Below are 19,733 nucleotides of genomic sequence, written 5' to 3' on the forward strand. Positions count from 1 at the left end.
TTGTTAATTTCATTATAGGTTATAGCCTACATTTAGTTATAATCAATAATATGCATTACTATGTGACACGGCAGTCAACCAACAGTTGCATATGATTTAAAAATGTCAACACTCACTCACCCCTCTCTCGTTGTGCCTATCCGTTTTGTACCTGCATGCGACAGCAGCAGCAGACTGGGCCCCGGGGATGCTCTTTTTGGTTCAATCAATAAAGTGTACTTTGTGTCAGTTCAATCAATGTTATCTCTCGTCGATTCGTACATCATAGAGGCTATCTACTAGAGCGCTATTTGAAATGGATGCACGCACGTTGACCCGGGAACCGTGTGCGCGCGGAAGAATACATTTCCCCATGGCTATACAAAGACGTCCGGGTCAGAGTTTATTGAGCTTAAAAACAATTGATATGCTATAGGCTATATACAATTAAAGAATGACATCATCAAGGCATGTAGATTTATAATATATATTTTTTATAACTTTCTGTATTGCAGGAAAAATGTATTAGACATTACAGTTGCAGTATTGAAATTGAAAACTACGCTTTTGCGTAAAGGCAAACGCAGACAAAAACGTTGATTGGGGCAACACGAACACTAACACAACAATTGTATTCTAAAATAGAATAAAAACGATTTGCAAACTAACAAAAAATTTAGGCCTATCTGGCTTACAGGCGAATTCCCTTCCCAGAACATTGGGTCTCATTCTCCAAGGATTTACGAGTTACGACAAAAAGGGCTTTCTCTTAGGGCCTTTTCTCAGAAACTAACAAAATTACACACACTAGGCCTATCTGGCTTATAACATTTTAATTATGGCGTGCTGCTGCTAACTTAAAATCAAATAGGCGAATTCCCTTTTGCTATAAGCCTTTTCTCAGATCAAATAAAATAGAATAAAAAAAACAAATAAAATAACCAGAACCTATTGCTGGCTCATAACGTTTTACTTCCTACGCGTTTTCGCAGCAGTGAAGCATGCAGCTGCCGAATTAAAATCGAATGTGCCAAGTGTCTCTCGACAACTTGCAAGGCGCATAAGTCTTGTGACCTTGTCCTCCCTGAGGCGACTTCGCTGCGCTGTTTTGATCCTGTTCTGCAGAGAGAACCCTCTCTCTGCTGGCACACTGGAGACGGGGATCAGGCAGGCTACCTTGGCCAGTTTGGCCCACTCTGGGTAGATTTCGCTAAAATCCCTGATGAGGATTTCGCATGCCGTTGAAAAAGTCAAGCCTCCATAACCGCGGAGCGCTGTCATCATAGCAATGGCATCTCGTTGCGCGCTTGTGGCATCAATGAGAGGGGCTGTGGCTGGTGCTGACTCATCCTCGCTGGTCACTTCTTGGCCAAAATGACCAATAATGGTTCGGATGGCTGGTTCAGCATATTCCCGAAGCCCTGAGGGGACGGCGTGATAAATAATCATTGATTAATTTTTATGAAAAGCCAATAAACAACTTTAAACAACTTATTACATGGCATCGACAGCCTGATTAACTGAAAAGTAGGAAGGTTTAAATGTTATCCTGTTATTTTCATTATTATTGTTATTATGATTATTTTATTATGATTATTATTAATAAGAATAGCCATACATTTTCGCGATATAGGCGAGCATTTTAGGTTATTCAAAAATGATATACCTATTTAAAGAATGATGCTACGACTTTTGCAACAAACTAAATCAAATTGACTTACCATCCTGTGGGTATCGCGAGGGGTTCAGAAGGACGTCGAAGCAGTTGAGCAGATCCAGGGAATCTTCAGGGAATCGGTCGTGTAAAGCATCTATTAGATGTTGTATGTAGCGTGCTCGGGCACTTTTGAAAGCCTGAACGGGCCGGTCACCTGCATGTGTCAATTTCACATCCTTATACATGCCTCCCATGGAATCTGTCTGGAACCTCTCTTCTTCTGGACCTGGGGCATGTAGTAAGTGTGTGAGTGCCGCGACTGATGCGTGAACCATTGGTCGGATTGCGGCCAGATTGACGTCCTCTTTCTGGAAAACCAAATTAAGTTTGGTCATCACCGGTAGCACTTCAGCCAGTGCGTGAGTCAAGGCGATGAAGGAGTACGACTGGATTTGACCCAGGATGCCTTGGGCTTGGGCATTTCCTCCCACAGCCTCTTCATTTAGCTCCATCACCAGAGCAGGCCAGTTACTTTTAATACCCTCCACTGCCCTGTGCAAGGATAGCCAGCGGACAGCGCACGGCTGCTTTAGGCTCGTCATGTCTTCATCGCTGAGCGCTGCTGCCATTTGACGGAGGCGATTGGTCCTGCTGGCTGAGTGCTTGTAATAGGAGTACACAGAGGCAATTGTGCGCTTGTAGGCTCCTACCTGGTCCACAGCTTTAGCAGCATCTAGCGCGGCCAGCGCAGCTCGGTGGGCACCACAGTGCACCTGAATGGAAAACGCACTCTCTCTCTTCAGAAGAGCACCAACTCCACCACGCTTCCCCATCATTACACTGGCCCCATCCGAGCCCAGGCCAGTGATGCGGGACAGCGCCACACCCCTCTCGCGGAACACCTCGGCCACTTTGTCAAAAATGCACTGTGCGGTCCCGGACTGCACATCATAATTGCCCAGAAAACACGTCTCAACTCTTCCTTTTTTTTCTAACTTGACGTATACAATCAGCTTCTTGTTCACCGTGATATTTACAGTCTCATCAATTATAATGCCAATGAAGTCACTCCCCTTTAGCTTTTCATCCAGCTGTTTCATCACAACGTCTTCCAGCGCCCTTTCCATGTCATCAACGGAGTCGCTGTGCCGGTAAATGCCGGCACACGTGACAAAATCTGGAGCCTTAAGTTCTCTCAGTAGGTCAGTCAACCCTACATACTGATGACATGCGATGTCATTTTTGGCCATGTGAAATACAACTTGTAGCTGAGAGCACAGCTTCTTATTGGACGTTTCATTCGCTTTATCACAGTGGCCTTGCATTGCGTTTTGCTGTTGCGTTAGGTAGACGGCTGATATGTGGTCACTACACTGACTGTGCTCAGTGAGAGCCGAGATTCTCATATTCGTTGCTCCTCTTGTGAATCCATTCTTCCTCCCCGATTTCTCGCATTTTTCGCAAAACATTTTTTCTTCTGCATTTATAATGTCGCACCTCAGCCACGAGAATTTTACTTTCCACTCGGGTCTGAACGCTCGACATTTTAGTTTCTTTTCCGCGGGAGGAGCCACCACGGCATCAGCGTCAGCGGTCTCTGTGACTTCAGGTTCAGAAGGTTCATCTTCTTCATTATTAGACCTGCTTGTGCTTGGTTTTGTGAAATATTTACTAAGCTTAGCTTGTTTCGCCATCTCTCTCTCTTCCTCGTGTACCTGTTTGTCGTTATGATGGCCAGAGCGTGCAGGCTCAAAAAAAAAAAAGTTAAGTTTCACATTTGCGCGGCGCCATCCTATCAGAGTGAAGCAACAATGAAACTGAAAGTGGAATAATTTTTTCGTTCATCGCATAGGCTATTTAATTTTAGCCGATTTTAATACAATTCAAATAATAAAATTGTGCTTAGAGGAATTATTTTCACCGGACATTAAGACCGGAGATATTTAAATAGTCGGACTTCAACATATTTTGCCGGTCAAAAACCGGTAATTACCGGCTAACGGAAACGCTGGTCTTGCCTCATCATCTGCTGGTGACCGGAGGGGGGGGGGTTATAAGTCCTTGGCCGACGTTAAATGAATCATGTAGTATGGGTGATATATTGATCATAGCAGTTTGTATCGAAAATGGTAAACAAACAGGCTGAAACTCACCCCAGTCTCCTCGTAGCATTGGGTGATGAGCGTGGAGCAAAAAGATTTCTATTATGGGATGTTTATATATGCAATCCATTTCCAGGTTGTATAATAGTATATACGTCCAAATCATGTTGTTTATCGAGTTATTGGCAACGGATCGCTATCCATTGTGTCGAGCTCGAGTCCCGCGAGCGATAGCGACCGGACCGAATATGGATGAGCACCACATCCTGCCGCTCATTTCCCGTTTGGGCGATCGGCCACCAGATGGCGCTCTTGAACCGTTGGAGAGTTGAGAGGAGATCAACGGGATCTCAAGACTCCGTGGGTAAAATATGATTGCCATCACAGATTTTTGAAATATTGATCTCAAAGACTACTTACGGCGTCATCAGCAGATTACGCATGGCAGAGAATGACGTGGAAACTCGTCCTTGGCGAATAAAGGGTTAAAAATGCATGAACATTCACTGATAATTGGTCTGTAGTGGAGTCTACAAGGTCTACATTGCCGGACCATGTAGAATCCGGACCTTGTAGACTGACATAATTTTCTGTGCATAGTTTAGTCTACACAGGCCATATTTCAAATAATCTAAATCTTACTTCATTCATCTTAAACATTCTTGATTTGGGGGATTGGTAGTTCCCATGAAATCTGAAGTTGTTCAAACGACAACAGCGATCCACCTTGAATTAAATCACACAGCCGAGTGAAACCTTGTTGGTTGTGTCACAGTCACGAAAGGGGCTACTTAATTGATTAATCCAATCCACTTTAATTATAGAGCACATTTAAAAACAACAAAGTTTACCTGCTGTACAAGTCCCACAACATAAGATACAAAATATATATATATATATATATATATATATAATAAATAAAAAATTTCCTTCGAAGCTTCGAATTAAAACCGAAGCTCGGCCCCGAAGCTTCGATTGCCAAAAAAAGCTTTGAAGGTCAGCCCTAGTGTATATTGCTGTGTATTGTATATATGTCCGCAGAGTGAGATATTTATTGCTGCTGCCATGCATTTTAGATGTGTTCTAGAAATGTATTTCCCTAAACAATATACATATAAAGATACATTTACTGTTTACTTTGTTTATTTTCTACATTTGTTTACTTAAAGAATGCTGCAAGACTTTATTTCTTATTGAAGAATACAAATTCTGATCTCTGAATTCAGACTGCATGAAAAAAATAACTAGTTACTGGGTAGTAAAAAAAAAATTAAAACGACGGCACTAATATGAATCATAACCCCTGTCATGGTATGTATTGTACCAGCCAATACACAGCACTAATATGCCGAATTTACATCTATCTGCCTTATACTGGACTCGTAACTACCTACCTCAATTTATAGTCTACCCCATATAACTGTTTGCTAGCATGTACAATAATACCATACATATATATTTATCTACATTTGCTTTTATTCTTATATATTCCTGCATATCATAAATGTCGTTATTGCCAAGTAAGCTTGCACATACAAGGTATTTGCATCAACATTAATAGTATAGTAAAATAGTTCAAGTTTCTTTATCACAATAAAATACAGATATTTTACGATGAAATGCTTGTTTCTGTATGAGCCCCTGAGTCTTCTTCATACAGTAAAACAAATAAGTAAAAAGGTAAGTAGAGGGGAATATTCAATATACAATCAAATGAGTAACAGTGAGGTACAATGCAGACATGAGGTACAAAACTTAGGGTAAGGTGCAAATGAGGTATGAATGTAGTGCAAATATCTTTAATAATAGATAAATATAATGTAGTGTTAACACTTTAATCGCCAAAAACGCTGGGACACGTCTTTCCCCGCCATGCTTATTCTGCCAAAGACGCTGGACCACGTCTTTGATATCAATATTTCAAAAATCTGTGATCGAAATCATATTTCTCCCCCGGAGACCTGAGATCTACTGTTGAGCCCCTCTCAACTCTCCAACGGTTCAAGAGCGCCATCTGGTGGCCGATCGGCGGATCGCCCAAACAGGAAGTGATGCGCCGGATGTGGTGCTCTCCCATATTTCGTCCGGGCACTCGCTATCGTTAGCGGGACTCCATCTTGATACACTGGACATCGATCCGTTGCAAATAACTCTATAAACAACATGATTTGGACGTATATACTATTATACAACCTGGAAATGGATTGCATATTTGTACATCCCATAATAGGAACATTTCTGTTCCACGCTCATCGCCCAACGGCGCGAGGAAGCTACGGTGAGTTTTGACGTTATTTTTCAATGTGTTCGATACTAACTGCTCTAATGATCATATCACCCACACTAGATGAATCATATAATGTGATGATGGCGCCGCTCCGACCGGCTGCCTCTCTGTTCGCTCCGTCGAGACTGTGTTTACTTTTGTTAATATTTATAGTTTTTAGAGTTTTGTGCGTACCAACTGTTGGTGCATTTAATGTATATGACCGTCAGTCACTCAGACATTGGATTACGGGAAACTTACCAACTGGATTACTCGCTGGATCAGCTTTCCGAACCGCATCAATGGCCTGAAGAAATTCTCCGGAGATTAGGACCAGATCCTTTGTTCCCAGAGCCCAGGAAAAGACGACGAGGAAAGAGGGCTGGGATCCGTAACAGGCTGAGATCCAGACGCCACCGTACACCACTGCCCAGTATATTGCTAGCCAATGTACAATCAATTGACAATAAACTGGATGACATCCGAGCAAGGATTCAATATCAAAGAGACGTTAGGGACTGCAATGTCCTCTGCTTCACCGAAACATGGCTCACACCGGAGGTTCCAGATCACGCAATTCAACCAGCGGATCACTTCTTTATCCATCGCAAGGATCGGTCATCAGAGTCCGGTAAACAACGTGGAGGAGGTATTGCCTTCATGTTTAACAAAAATTGGAGCGATCCAACGAACGTGAAGGAATTATCCAACCACTGCTCCCCAGAACTGGAATATATAACCATCAAGTGTCGTCCTTTCTTCCTCCCGAGGGAGTTAACGGCGATCGTCCTGATCGGAGTGTATATTCCACCGCAAGCCAGCAACAAGGTTGCGCTCTCCAGACTACACGACGAGGTAAATAGAATACAAGTGGCTAACGTTAACGCCGCCATTTTAGTACTGGGAGATTTCAATAGCGCCAATCTGAGAAAGGTATTGCCTGACTTCTATCAGCATGTGACTTGCAACACCAGAGGCGGTAACATCCTAGATCACTGTTGCACGCAATTTAAAGGTGGCTACAAGGCTCATTCTGATAGTGGCTTTGGTAAATCAGATCACGCGTCAATTTTTCTTTCACCAAAGTACAAACAGAGAATTAAAAGTACTCCCGTAGTCTCGCGAGAGGTGCAGAAATGGGATCTGACGTCAGAAGAGACGATCCGGTCAGTGTTTCACTACACAGACTGGAATGTGTTCCGCGACACAGATAACATTAATGTCTACACGGAGACAGTGCTGGACTATGTTTGTACTAGGGTGAAAGAAACAATCCCCACTACCAAAATGAAAGTTTACCCAAATCAAAAACCCTGGGTAGACAAATCCGTCCGTGAAGCTCTGAGAGAGCGCACCAAAGCATACAATGACGGCCTAGTGGCAGGCAACATGAATGACCACAAGGTGGCGCGACACAACGTAAGGAGGACAGTGTCAGAGGCCAAACGGCGCTACAGGGATAAAATTGAACTCCAGTTTGAACAAGCTGACTCTAGAGCTATGTGGCAGGGGCTCAAAACGATGACAGACTACAAAGGCGCCTCCCTCAAACTGAACAGTGACATCTCCTTAGCAAACGACCTCAATACCTTCTATGCGAGGTTTGATGCTGGTAATAACAACACCAGCTCACAAGCCTCGGCAATGGGGGGGGGGGGGGGGGTCGGCTGCTGATGGAGGCGCAGTGTTCAGGGTAACAGAGCATGAGGTGAGGCGGACCTTTAAAAAAGTGAATATCAGGAAGGCAGCAGGTCCGGACGGCATCCCCGGCCGCGTCCTAAAAGTCTGTGCCGACCAACTGGCCCCAGTATTCACTGACATATTTAACCTGTCCTTAGAACAGGCTGTCATCCCCACCTGCCTGAAGAAGTCCACTATTATCCCTGTACCCAAAAAATCCAAGCCTGCTTGCCTCAACGACTACCGCCCTGTAGCTCTCACCTCCATAGCCATGAAGTGCTTTGAGAAGCTAGTAAAGGGCTACATCTGCTCCTCCCTCCCCATCAACATGGACCCCCTGCAATTTGCATACCGCCCCAACAGGTCCACGGAGGACGCCATATCCCATGTGCTGCACACAGCAGCATCACACCTGGACAAGAGGCAGGGGAACTATGTGAGAATGCTATTCATCGACTACAGCTCGGCATTCAATACCATAGTCCCCTCCATACTCATAGCCAAGCTCAGGGACCTGGGCTTGGGCTATGACCTCTGCCAGTGGGTCTTGGACTTCCTGACTGGCAGACCCCAGGTGGTGAGAGCAGGCAACTGCACCTCCTCATCCATCACCCTCAACATAGGGGCCCCCCAGGGCTGTGTTCTGAGTCCCCTCCTCTACTCCCTGTACACACACGACTGTGTGGCTCAGCGGAGTAGCAATACAATCGTCAAATTTGCTGACGACACAGTGGTGGTGGGCCTGATCTCTGCCAACGACGAGAGGGCCTACCTGGAAGAGGTCAAGGTCCTGGCGGGATGGTGCCAGGAAAACAGCCTCTCCCTGAACGTCAGCAAAACAAAGGAGATGATTGTGGACTTCAGGAGGTCGGGGGTCAAGGACTACAGCCCCCTCAGCATCGACGGGGCACCGGTTGAGAGTCAACAGCTTCAAGTACCTCGGAGCCTACATATCCGAGGACTTGACATGGACCACACACATTAACAGTGTGGTGAAGAAGGCACGACAACGCCTCTACTTCCTCAGGCGCCTAAGGAAGTTCCAAGTCAGCCAGAAGATCCTTAAGAACTTCTACTCATGTACAATAGAGAGCATCTTGACCGGCAACATCACCTCCTGGTTTGGGAATAGCACTGCAAAAGACCGAAGCAGACTACAAAGAGTGACACGTTCAGCCGAACGCACAATTGGAGGGGGGCTCTCCACCCTCCAGAACATTTACTACAAGCGTTGCAAGGGCAAGGCTAAGATAATCATTAAAGACTCCAGTCACCCGAACAACTGCCTCTTTGAACTGCTGCGGTCAGGCAAGCGATACAGGAGTCTCAAGGCGAGCACAGAAAGACTCAGAAGTAGCTTCTATCCCCAGGCCATCAGGCTGCTAAACGAACAATGAATGAACACTACACAACAACAACCACCAAACGCACATAGCACACACATCCACACGCACACACTCACTTTAAACAAACACACTGTAGCACCCACTCCACACACTTTATAGCACACACCCACTTTAAACAAACACACTGTAGCACCCACTCCCCACACTTTATATTTATGGATGAAGGATTGCACTACAACTCGTACACCTTACTGTAAATTGTACCTAAAATTGTACCTCATCCCATTTCTGCTTTGCACTAGATAGTACTGTACATTAGTACACTGCATAGTATTGTGTATTGTATATTATATGGTAACTCAGAACATTGTACATATGTCTATACCGAACACTGTGACCTCATTTTCTTCTTCTAAATTCATGCTATATTATGTTATTATGTTATTTGATACTATCTTGTCTAGCACAGTCTCTGGAGCGTAACAGTAAGAAGCATTTTGTATGAAAGTATTCTGTACTTCTGTATGACAACTATTAAAGAACTTGAACTTAACGTTGGCCACGGAATTATAAACGACCCCCCCCCCATCCAGTCATCATCAGATCATACGTAGTAACTTCTAGAAGCACGTCCATTTGAAATTTTTTATCTCTCGCAGATTCCTATCACTGTATCTCATCATCAATATAATTCATTTGGAGCTATAAATCACGTTCTGGAGAAAGCTGCAGAAAACGATAAAAACATACTTATACTTTAGACCGTATTTTAGTATGAATATGTGAATGAAAAAGTATAACGTTGCTACACCCTGAACAATAGATATAGGAAGTTGAATGGGCCATAGTAATGTCAATTTAGCAATACAATTTAAAAAGTTATAGCCCTGCAAAGAAGGGGAACTTCTCCATATTAAATAGGGCTGGCGGAGGATGGTAAATTATGAATTTAAGCATGGCGATCAAAGTGTTAATTGTTGAAGCTTAAAATCTCTAAATAGTAAAAGACAATATCAACACTTTATACACACTATATACTATATCAGTGTACATACTAGTTATACCACTGGCCGGTATGGCTTACGACCATACTGTAGTTATACTTGTATCACTGTACATAATACTGCACATCAGATTAGCACATTACTCAATAGCTTCATTATATATATTCCATGTAATCACTTGTTTACATTTAATCACACTGTATATATTGTTAATGCACTTTACTGTACATTTTAATCTAATGTGTGTGCATGCACACTGTATGACCTCAAGAGGACCACGGTACAGAAGACAACAGACAATATGTTGCTGTGGATTTAAAAACGGGGTAGTTTTGTAAAGTATTGCGTTAGCATAATTGTCAACCATGGCTCAATGTGTTGCAATGTGTCCTCCAGGCCTGCGGTGGCTCCATCCAGACCTCAGTGGGAGCCATGACGGATAACATCCTGGGACAATGTGAACTCTTTGAGGAGGTCCAGGTCGGAGGAGAGAGGTGAGGGGAAGAGTTGGAGCAGCTTCATTTCTATGTTTTTTTTTTTCTCACATGCACCATGTTGCGGCCAAAATGTAATTAAACTCTGTGAAACACTGTAGCCACCACAAAGTCACTGACTCCACACAAAAACATAGGATTGCTGTCCTTGTGATCTGTGTGTGAATGAATGAATACAATTTTATTTCCGTGTCATGTCCGACGACCCATCCCTTACGGGATTATAAGACACTAAAAATTGAATATAACCATCACTTCTTAAGGCTTGTAGGCTACACCGTGCACACCATCAGAGGCCAAAGTAAATACATCACATATGTTCTTTTTGTGCGTTTATCCCAAGCTTTCTCCAAATACTCTGCAAGTGCAAACACCCTGTGATCAAAAATCCATTTTAATCTATCTGCATCACTAAACCACATTAACTCAAGGTTTTTACACCTGTCAAATAACTTGACGCAACTCATAATATAATGGACAAACATAAAATTAAACTCATTCTCAATATCCATATTACAGTAAATACAGATCCGCTCTTCTGTGTGTGTTTGTATGTATGTGCAAGCATTCACTCCCTCTCTCTCCCCCAGATATAACTTCTTCAGGGGTTGTCCTAAATCCAAGACCTGCACCATCATCCTGAGGGGCGGAGCAGAACAGTTCATGGAGGAGACGGAGCGCTCACTGCACGACGCCATCATGATCGTGCGCAGGGCCATCAAGGTTGGTCCACGGCACACTGTGACATGTTGACCCCTTGAGGGTTGAGTTTCACCGAACACGTGCTGCATTAAGTCATCGTGATTGCACAGCAAGGGGAATCTACTTGGCAAGCCCACACGTATAGTAGGAATCTATATCGTTAAAGGTGGAATTTAGCACACAAAAATGTGTCCTGTTGTGAGGAGAGCATGTGATAATCGGACATAAAAGTGTTCTGGAAACCCTCTGGGTGACATCATCCAGCTCTCCAGACATGGAACACGTTGCTCATTTTTATATCCGATCATCACATGACCGCCTCACAAAAGAACAATGGGATTTGGGTTTAAAATCAGCACAGCATCTCTTAAGTAAAAGTACTGGAGTGGTTCCAGTACCAACAGTATGTTTTCAACCCCCCAGGCCAAACTTTTAAGTAGGATTCACAAGACTTAAGTTCTAGAGACTTGACACTGTAGTCTTGTTGACACTGTAGTCTTGCGCTATTGATTTCCTTCACTATGACAACACAGGCATTGTAAAGAGCAGTAGTGATTGATTGGTCGATTTTAATATGATGTTATTATGTTGCGCAGCAGGCAAAAAGGCAACCAACGAAAGAAATGCACCTGCCGAGATCAGGGTGCAGATCAAGCTGTAAAATGAATAAAATCATTATATCCGATCTTCTACTCTGCTTTCTAAATATCTATATCGACCATTGGAAAAACCCATATCAATCTACCACTATTGTCCACCCCTGGGTTCGATACTGGCCAAAACGTAGTTGAACCCTCTGAACTGGCATCGGCAGTGAAAATATGATCCTCCTTCCCATCATGATTTCATCGTGAATGCTTCCCTCACCTGATCCCAACTGTTTCTCCATTCCAGAATGATTCCATAGTAGCGGGTGGCGGCGCCATAGAGATGGAGCTGTCCAAGTACCTGAGGGACTACTCCAGAACCATCCCCGGCAAGCAGCAGCTGCTGATCGGAGCGTACGCCAAGGCCCTGGAGATCATCCCCCGACAGCTGTGCGACAACGCCGGCTTCGACGCCACAAATATCCTCAACAAGCTCCGCGCCAAGCATGCACAGGTGAGGAGAGAGGATAGGGATGCACCGATCTGTCTTTTTCAGTCCCGATACCGATACCTGGGTTTGGGTATCGGCCGATACCGATCTGATACCCATTGTCTAATTTCTTTTCAAAAAAAGTTAAAAACAATAGTTTTTAATCTACGTTTTTTTTTATATATTAAAATATATTTTGTTTTTAAGAATTGTAATGGATCACAAGTGTGTTTTTGATTTGTTGTAAACAAAGACAGAAAATAAACTTCATTCAATTAATAAACTATGCCTCACTGTCACTGTGGAAGAGACTGGGATCATTCGTTTGTGCAAGGCAACATCAGGCTTGACTTAAAACATTACTTTCCTAACTTAGTGAAACTAAATGTAACAAATTAACACACGGATATAAATGTACTGAATGGTTATTTCTTATTTTATTTATTAAAAATAATCCTATATATATATATATATATATATATATATTTTTTTTTTTTACTGATACCCGATCCAGCTATTTGACTGATATCGGCGGCCGATACCAATATCGGATCGGTGCATCCCTAGAGGAAACCATACAAGCCATGTTGTTGACTCATACTAGCCACAAACCAATGCAAAGTCGGTGGAGTCAAGCTGACTGAAGGCAACCGAAATCTACTTTTAGGGTTCCCGCAGAGTCTTAAAAAGTCGTAATTTTCCTTTATACCTTTTTGCCAGTATGGTCATTTCAGTAATTCAATAAAAAATCTCAGATTATAGATTCATTACACACAAAGTGAAATATTTCAAACCTTTATTTGTTTTAATTTAGATAATTATGGCTTACAGTTCATGAAAACCCCAAATTCAGTATCTCAGACATTTTTTATATTACATAAGACCAATGAATTTTTTTTTCGACCTACGTATGTTCACTCAGTACTTAGTTGGGGCGCCTTTTACACAAATGACTGGATCAATGCGGTGAAATAAATGGACCTTTCCACGATATTCTAATCTATTGAGCTGCACCTGTATATTCAATGTGGTCTCAAAAAGTCTTATTGAACTTGAAACCTGCAGGAACCCTGTACATTGTGTGCACTGTGCAGTAGATTTCAGTTGCCTTCAGAACTATTCCTTTAACACTTTCAGTGCCGGGCCGTGTTTTCCTTTTTCACCCCGTTGATGCCACGGTCCACGTCCCATGTTAACGTTAATATCGCCTAATCTATGTTTTAAATTATGCTATGTGTCTAATCTGCCCATCGCTTATCAAAGATTCATTTTCCAGTCAACATTGGCAAAGCAGATTGTGTTTTTATCGCTTTATTTCCTTTTTATAGCATTTTGAGCACTGTTTCGAAGAAAAAAACAACACATTCCATGATAATCGCCTTTTACTGGAATATTCCAGAACGTTATCATTTGTCTGTCTATTTATGAATCGTTTTCAAATAAACGCTAGATGGTCGATAGTATGTGTGCGCTCGTGCCGTGCGCTGATAATCGCTGCTATTATTTCCTCATGGCTTTTACAGTGAAACAGCCATATCACATAATAGTGGAAACGCTTATATCTCAATGAAAACTAGTCTGATTATCCTAACACTGATAACATAGATTAGGGGCGCTTTTTTCACATCTGATCGCCGGCGTCCCCTGGATCTCCAACGGTAGGCTTGCGTGATGCAATATGATTTCAGATCGCTAATAAAAAAAATACAAATAAAATCCGAGAATAGCCGTGACGTGGCTTTCAACGTCACGATCGTAAACCCGAGATTAGCCGAAGTGTTAAGGAGTGTGCCGATTCCCTGCTTCATGTCTCCACTAATTGGAACCCAGGTACCTGCTGTCAATTACACTAAAAGACTGACTCAAGGTGAAAGTTCCCTCATTAGTGTTGGATTGTGTGCGTCATCTCTTAACATCTCTTCTGGCAGGGTGGCATGTGGTACGGTGTGGACATCAACAACGAGGACATCGCCGACAACTACATAGCTTGCGTGTGGGAGCCCTCCATCGTGCGCATCAACGCCCTGACCGCGGCCTCGGAGGCAGCCTGCCTCATCCTGTCCGTCGACGAGACCATCAAGAACCCCCGCAGTACCATGGACGGGCCCCCGGGGGGCGGCAGGGGCCGAGGCCGTGGGAGACCTGCTCACTAGAGAGAAGTGTGTGACCCCATTTATGTTGGGGCTTCAAAACGCCAATGCAGATTTTAAAGGCCGTTGTCAAGATGGTATTCTAGATCGGGTGTTGTGACGAGTTTACACTCACTCACACACACGGGTGTAATCTGCATTGGGGCTTTGATGCCAAATGTAAATGAAATTTCTGTTGTTTGGGAACACGTTCAAGTTCCTTTTATTGCCACACGGCCAGGCCGGTGGAATTCAAGTTTGGGAACACGTACATTGCAGATGGCAGGCGCAGGGAAATGCACACACAACACTGAAGGGGACAGGAGAAGAGGTGGTAGCAATTAACCAATTAAATTCAATGGAGTGGGACGAAGATGGAAAAAAATAACCATCTTTCATACCTACTAATTTTGTTACTGAGGCTTTAGGTCATATTCTCCCGTCTCAGTTTCTGTTCTGTTGAAAGGAATGCGTTGCTTTATTCATGTGTCTTTTTTAGCGCTAATCTGTACCGTGTGAATGTAATATCAGTCACCATGCACGTCTTTCCAACTGTAGCTGTTTTGAATCCTTGTGTTGAGAGATACATTAGTCCAGTTGAGATAATGTGGACAAGTCAAAGTAATCCTCCTTTTGCACCTGTTTTTTTTTTTTTAAATATGATTATTACAGGACACGCACTCCTGTTCCCCTAACGCCACCCCAGACATCTTAGTCCCAGTTAGTTCAAGAAAAAAAAAATAACAATTTAGTAACTCTGACTTGTGGAAAATGCAAAGCACTGATTGGTTGTTGAAGCTGTTCTGAACTGCCGCTATTGGTTAAATGCTGAGTGGACCTATTTATTGGGACGATTCTCATCAATAAATCCATGGATCTGAAATTATTTTGGCTTGGTGTTTTCTTTGGTTATTCCTGTATATTTGTGAGTGGGGAAAAGCAGTAGCCACATGCAACACAAGAAATATGCAATTGTATTAGTTCAACACATCTTGGTGTTGGACCTGCCTATAAAGCAATACACTGGTGTTTGTGAGATCAGTGTGTGATATTGAGCATAACCAACATCAATGTTATTTTGGTGTATAGAGGGACACCATACACACCATTATTATATCGTGAGGACAAATGTAATGGGGAAGGAGATGTATACCGTACTTTTCGGACTATAAGCCGCGGCTTTCCCCCCCATTTTTCGACCCTGCGGCTTATATAACGGTGCGGCTTATATGTGACTCGACGTGACCAAACCCGAAAATGTTAAAATCAAAATATTGCTTTTTTGACTGCATTGAAATGTTATTTATCTGTTCCCTTATTTGCCAAACTTAATACAACTTGTAAATGAGTTAATTCGTGTTATTTGTCCGACAGTATTGTGTCCCAATGCTAATTACATATGGTAATTAAACATTAAAACACCTGCAGCTTATAGTCCAGTGCGGCTTATATATGTACAAATCATTCAATTTAGCTGCTGCGGCTTATAGTCAGGTGCGGCTTATAGTGCGAAAAGTAGGGTATTTGTTAAAGGTGTATGGATAACATTCAGCCACTAGATGTCTCACGCACCAGCATGTCATTTATCCAATCTGGTGCATTCCATGTGGGGAAATGGGCAGTAGGGACAACATTAATTTGACTCTTAATTTTTTTAATTGATACATTTGTGAATCACTTGCAATACTTTATAAAGGCTCTGAATGTATTCTTTAAAAAGAAAAAGCATTAGTCTAAGTCTACACATAAAATATAGCACCTTTAATGACAAGCCTGCAAGGTTTTTATACAGAAAGTTGGAAAAAGTTTATTATACAAAGCAGATTATAGGCACAGGTTAAATAGTGAGGCCAGTTTCACAATGTAAGAGAAAATCCCCATTGAAAATATTTTTTAAACTGGCCATGAATTTTCTGCTTTTCACACAGATGGACTAACAGAAATACAACACAGAACATATACAGTGTGACTGAATACATGGTGATTTAAATACATCTGCCTCGCTTCTATCTATATATATATGTATTCATTAAAAGGACTCTCTTAAAGGATAATTCTGATATTTGGAACTAGCCCTATTTGCTAACTACCGACGATGTGTAGATTGTTAGAATCTTTTCTCGGCACAATTCATGCTGTTCCTCATTCTAGCTCTGGCGAGTTAACCACAAAAGGATCCAAGTCAATGGGGTCAAGCTGACTTGAGGACCATTGGGACCTCTACGCCACAGCACACACAAAGTAGATCTCAGTTGACCCCATTGACTTTGCATTGTGGCTAACTAGCCAGAGCTATTATAATGAACATCAAGGATTGTGCTGAGAAAGGACTCTACCCATCGACAACATCAAGGAGAAAACAGGGCTACGGTTCCAAAAACCACAACTATTCCTTTTAATATGATTACGGAATACATTCAACAATTGTTTTTATCAGTGTTTCTCAATTGGTGGGTGGGTAGAGTAATCTGAGTAACTGTTATTGAATATATATTCGGCGTTGCAACTTCCAAGGTCAAATTTGGATGCCAGTGCAAACCACATTGAGAAATACTGATTCATATGATGACCTCATAGATAATGGTGTAATGCCCTTATTAGGGTATATACATGCCAAGATGCATCACTTTTATGTACAGTCTTTGTTTTAGTTTACTTCCCCTTTAGAGGAAGGAGGATGTAGCTTTCTCTGCTGGTGTAGTTCAGTCTTTCAGCCACTAGGTGGAGCAGAATAACCACCAACGAGGAACAATAACTGCAAGTCCAGGTAGTAGCATTGATCGTAAAAAAACAAATGAACTATGCCCAATTCAATAATTCATACATTTTATATTCCTATGGTCTTAAGACTGGTGAAAATAAACAACTCAACATTTGAGATGTCATCAGGTGTAAAGTCTGAAGCTGGAATGAATTGGGAAAGATGGTATAGAATAGCAGTATATGGGTGAACTGAACACTATAGGTTAAAGCTCATTTGGGTCTAAAAAGTCAAACATTCTGTGGGTCCATAAAGCCAGTCTACCATGCAGTGTCAATGGAGCAGCTCCAGACTTTATACCTGATGGTCTTAACTTTTCTGGTTTTGGGAGAGAGAGTAGCTCATGTTCAAATATTGATTGAACTTTCCTCGACCTGGAAATAACATAGGAACTATAAAATCTTTGCGGTATTCGCCTTTAATATTTGGCACTGAACACAAGTTGAGTTTCACTCAAGGTAGTATAACTCTTTGGGTTTAGGTATCAGATACAGGTAGTCACAAAAGGCCTGCAAGACTCGGATCTTCATTCTTTGGATTAGTAAGAGTAGATATTTGGTTCTCCCCACATGTGAGATTCTGGATCAAATGAACATGCTTGATACAGTTCAAAACAAATATTGTTTCCCTCTGAATGAACCTTTCCTTCTGAAACGGCATGTTGTAGATCACGATCACCCCAGACGTGGTGATATACTGTAGTTCCTCTTGGGGTCACTTTACCTGTTATTCAGGGGACCCTGGTTCAGACAGTTGCAAAACAACTCACAAATAAACAAATAAATCCCTCATGTATTCCTCTCCCACTGGGCTACAGTGAATCTAGGTACAAAGGTCAAAATGGTCATGTCCTTAGAAACGGGAATGTAAGGATTCCCTTTTAGACGGAAAGCTCCCATTCCTACTAGAGAGACGGATCATTCCCAATGTACCTTTTCCCAACTTGTCACCTAGTTTTTTTTTAATCGCTTCTATGTTCTATATTTCTAACATGTTCGTCTCGTGTGCCCTTCCCCCGTCCCTTCAGTTGGACAGGAAGTCTATAGAAGCTCGCACCGTTCGGTTGGACATCACGTCCACCGCCGTCACTTTGATCTCCGTGTCTCCGAACTGCATGGTGGCTCTGATCTCCCTCCTCTCCGCTCCTCCTCCCCCCGCCGCTCCTCCCGCCGCTCCCGGTACCGGCAGTGGCTCCGGCAGGTCCAGCGTTATCGTGCCACACTTGCGCACCCCGGCGTCGGAGATGTACACCACGTCGTCCGAGGCGCTGCAGTAGGTGTTGATGATGATCTTCCGCTGGCCCACGCGGGCCGGCGTGTAGCTCCGCCGCACCACCTCGCCCAGGGCCACCGACTGGTCGACGGAGACGAAGCGGTCGAGGATGTCGGTGCACCACTCGCGGCCGTCCTTGACGAGGAGCTTGTCGCGCGGGTGGCGGCCCTCGACGAAGCGGTTGAGGACGCCGACGCCGTAGGTGAGGGGGCAGCGACGTACGCGGACCTGGTGGAAGGGTGGAGGAGAGAGAAGTCGTTACGTTTTCACATTAGGAAACGGTTGCCTCCGTTCCGTTCCCCGAGAACGATAGTCCCCACTCCCCCGCCGGCCAGCTTTCACACTACCAATCTCGTTTAGTTCCCGAGCACACTTGAGGGAGCAACACCCCGATACAGCAGGTGGCGGTATGCACCTAATTGGTTTGCGATCCGCCAATGAACACTTGCGTCATCTAGTACGCAACAAGTCGTTAGAGAAATAGTCAAAGCCTGTACAATGGAGTCGTCCATCGCCCTGTGCCTACTTTGGTTATTTTGGAGGCAATTTTTCAGTCGACGAAGACCTCACCTGCCTTCCTACCTGCCTTCCTCCTTCATCACGTACTTATGCGGCGTACAGAAGTTAAGATCATGACGTGCTGCACGCATGAGGAGATTTCGTATGAGACAGGCGGCATCAAGAAATGCCTTTGTTATGCTAAGATGCTACTCACATTCATCAATAAGGTGAGAAACGGACCTACCGGTATTCTCTTTTGAATTCCACAATGTTTTTGAAAAAAGTGTGGCTATAGCTACCTAACCAGTGATAGAAGCTTTTTGGTATTGAAGCCTAATTTTCTTTACTTTAGCACGACATTGTTAGATTGTTCTGTTGTACCCACGCGCATGCAAATACTCTCGAATTAGTCCATAAATCTCTGCGTTTTTGTTGGTATTGTCCAGTTGTGCTTGTATGTTTTCGTCTGCCCAAATTTCTATCAAGCATTTAATTTCTTCAGAAGACCACAGTGATCCTTTTGCGGTCATTGTCGCTGATGTTTTGAACAGGACGGATGGACAGTCAAATAGTTGTTACAGCTTAAAACTTAAACTCTTCCGTGTTTTGGTACAGTTGTGTTCACACTTGAATCGTTCCGTGCCCGGGGACGCCTGAATCGTTCCCCACACCACCTTTTCAAGTGGTCCCGGCCGCGGAACGATTATCCGTTGGTCTTCTGGTTCTAGAACACTGCATCATTTGGAACCACTTTGAAGACCAG

At 43.2% G+C, this 19,733-nt stretch overlaps 2 protein-coding genes across 2 annotated transcripts in view; one reads left to right on the forward strand and one right to left on the reverse strand.

The window, feature by feature from the left end:
* The window catches only part of cct7 (chaperonin containing TCP1, subunit 7 (eta)), a 32,756-nt gene extending 17,434 nt beyond the window's left edge, over positions 1-15,322 (forward strand). The window contains exons 9-12 of the mRNA XM_084316335.1: positions 10,431-10,528; positions 11,119-11,251; positions 12,125-12,331; positions 14,236-15,322. Coding sequence (XP_084172461.1) covers positions 10,431-10,528; positions 11,119-11,251; positions 12,125-12,331; positions 14,236-14,460 — 663 coding nt within the window. The 3' untranslated portion in view covers positions 14,461-15,322. The remainder of the gene's footprint in view (positions 1-10,430; positions 10,529-11,118; positions 11,252-12,124; positions 12,332-14,235) is intronic.
* An 868-nt stretch (positions 15,323-16,190) lies between these two features.
* The window catches only part of hspa12b (heat shock protein 12B), a gene marked incomplete at its 5' end in the record, with an annotated part of 110,798 nt that continues 107,255 nt past the window's right edge, over positions 16,191-19,733 (reverse strand). The window contains one exon of the mRNA XM_084315978.1: positions 16,191-18,697. Coding sequence (XP_084172104.1) covers positions 18,221-18,697 — 477 coding nt within the window. The 3' untranslated portion in view covers positions 16,191-18,220. The remainder of the gene's footprint in view (positions 18,698-19,733) is intronic.

The sequence above is a fragment of the Notolepis coatsorum genome (genome assembly GCF_963971535.1).
Source record: "Notolepis coatsorum genome assembly, chromosome: 1".
Taxonomy (NCBI): Eukaryota; Metazoa; Chordata; class Actinopteri; order Aulopiformes; family Paralepididae; genus Notolepis; species Notolepis coatsorum.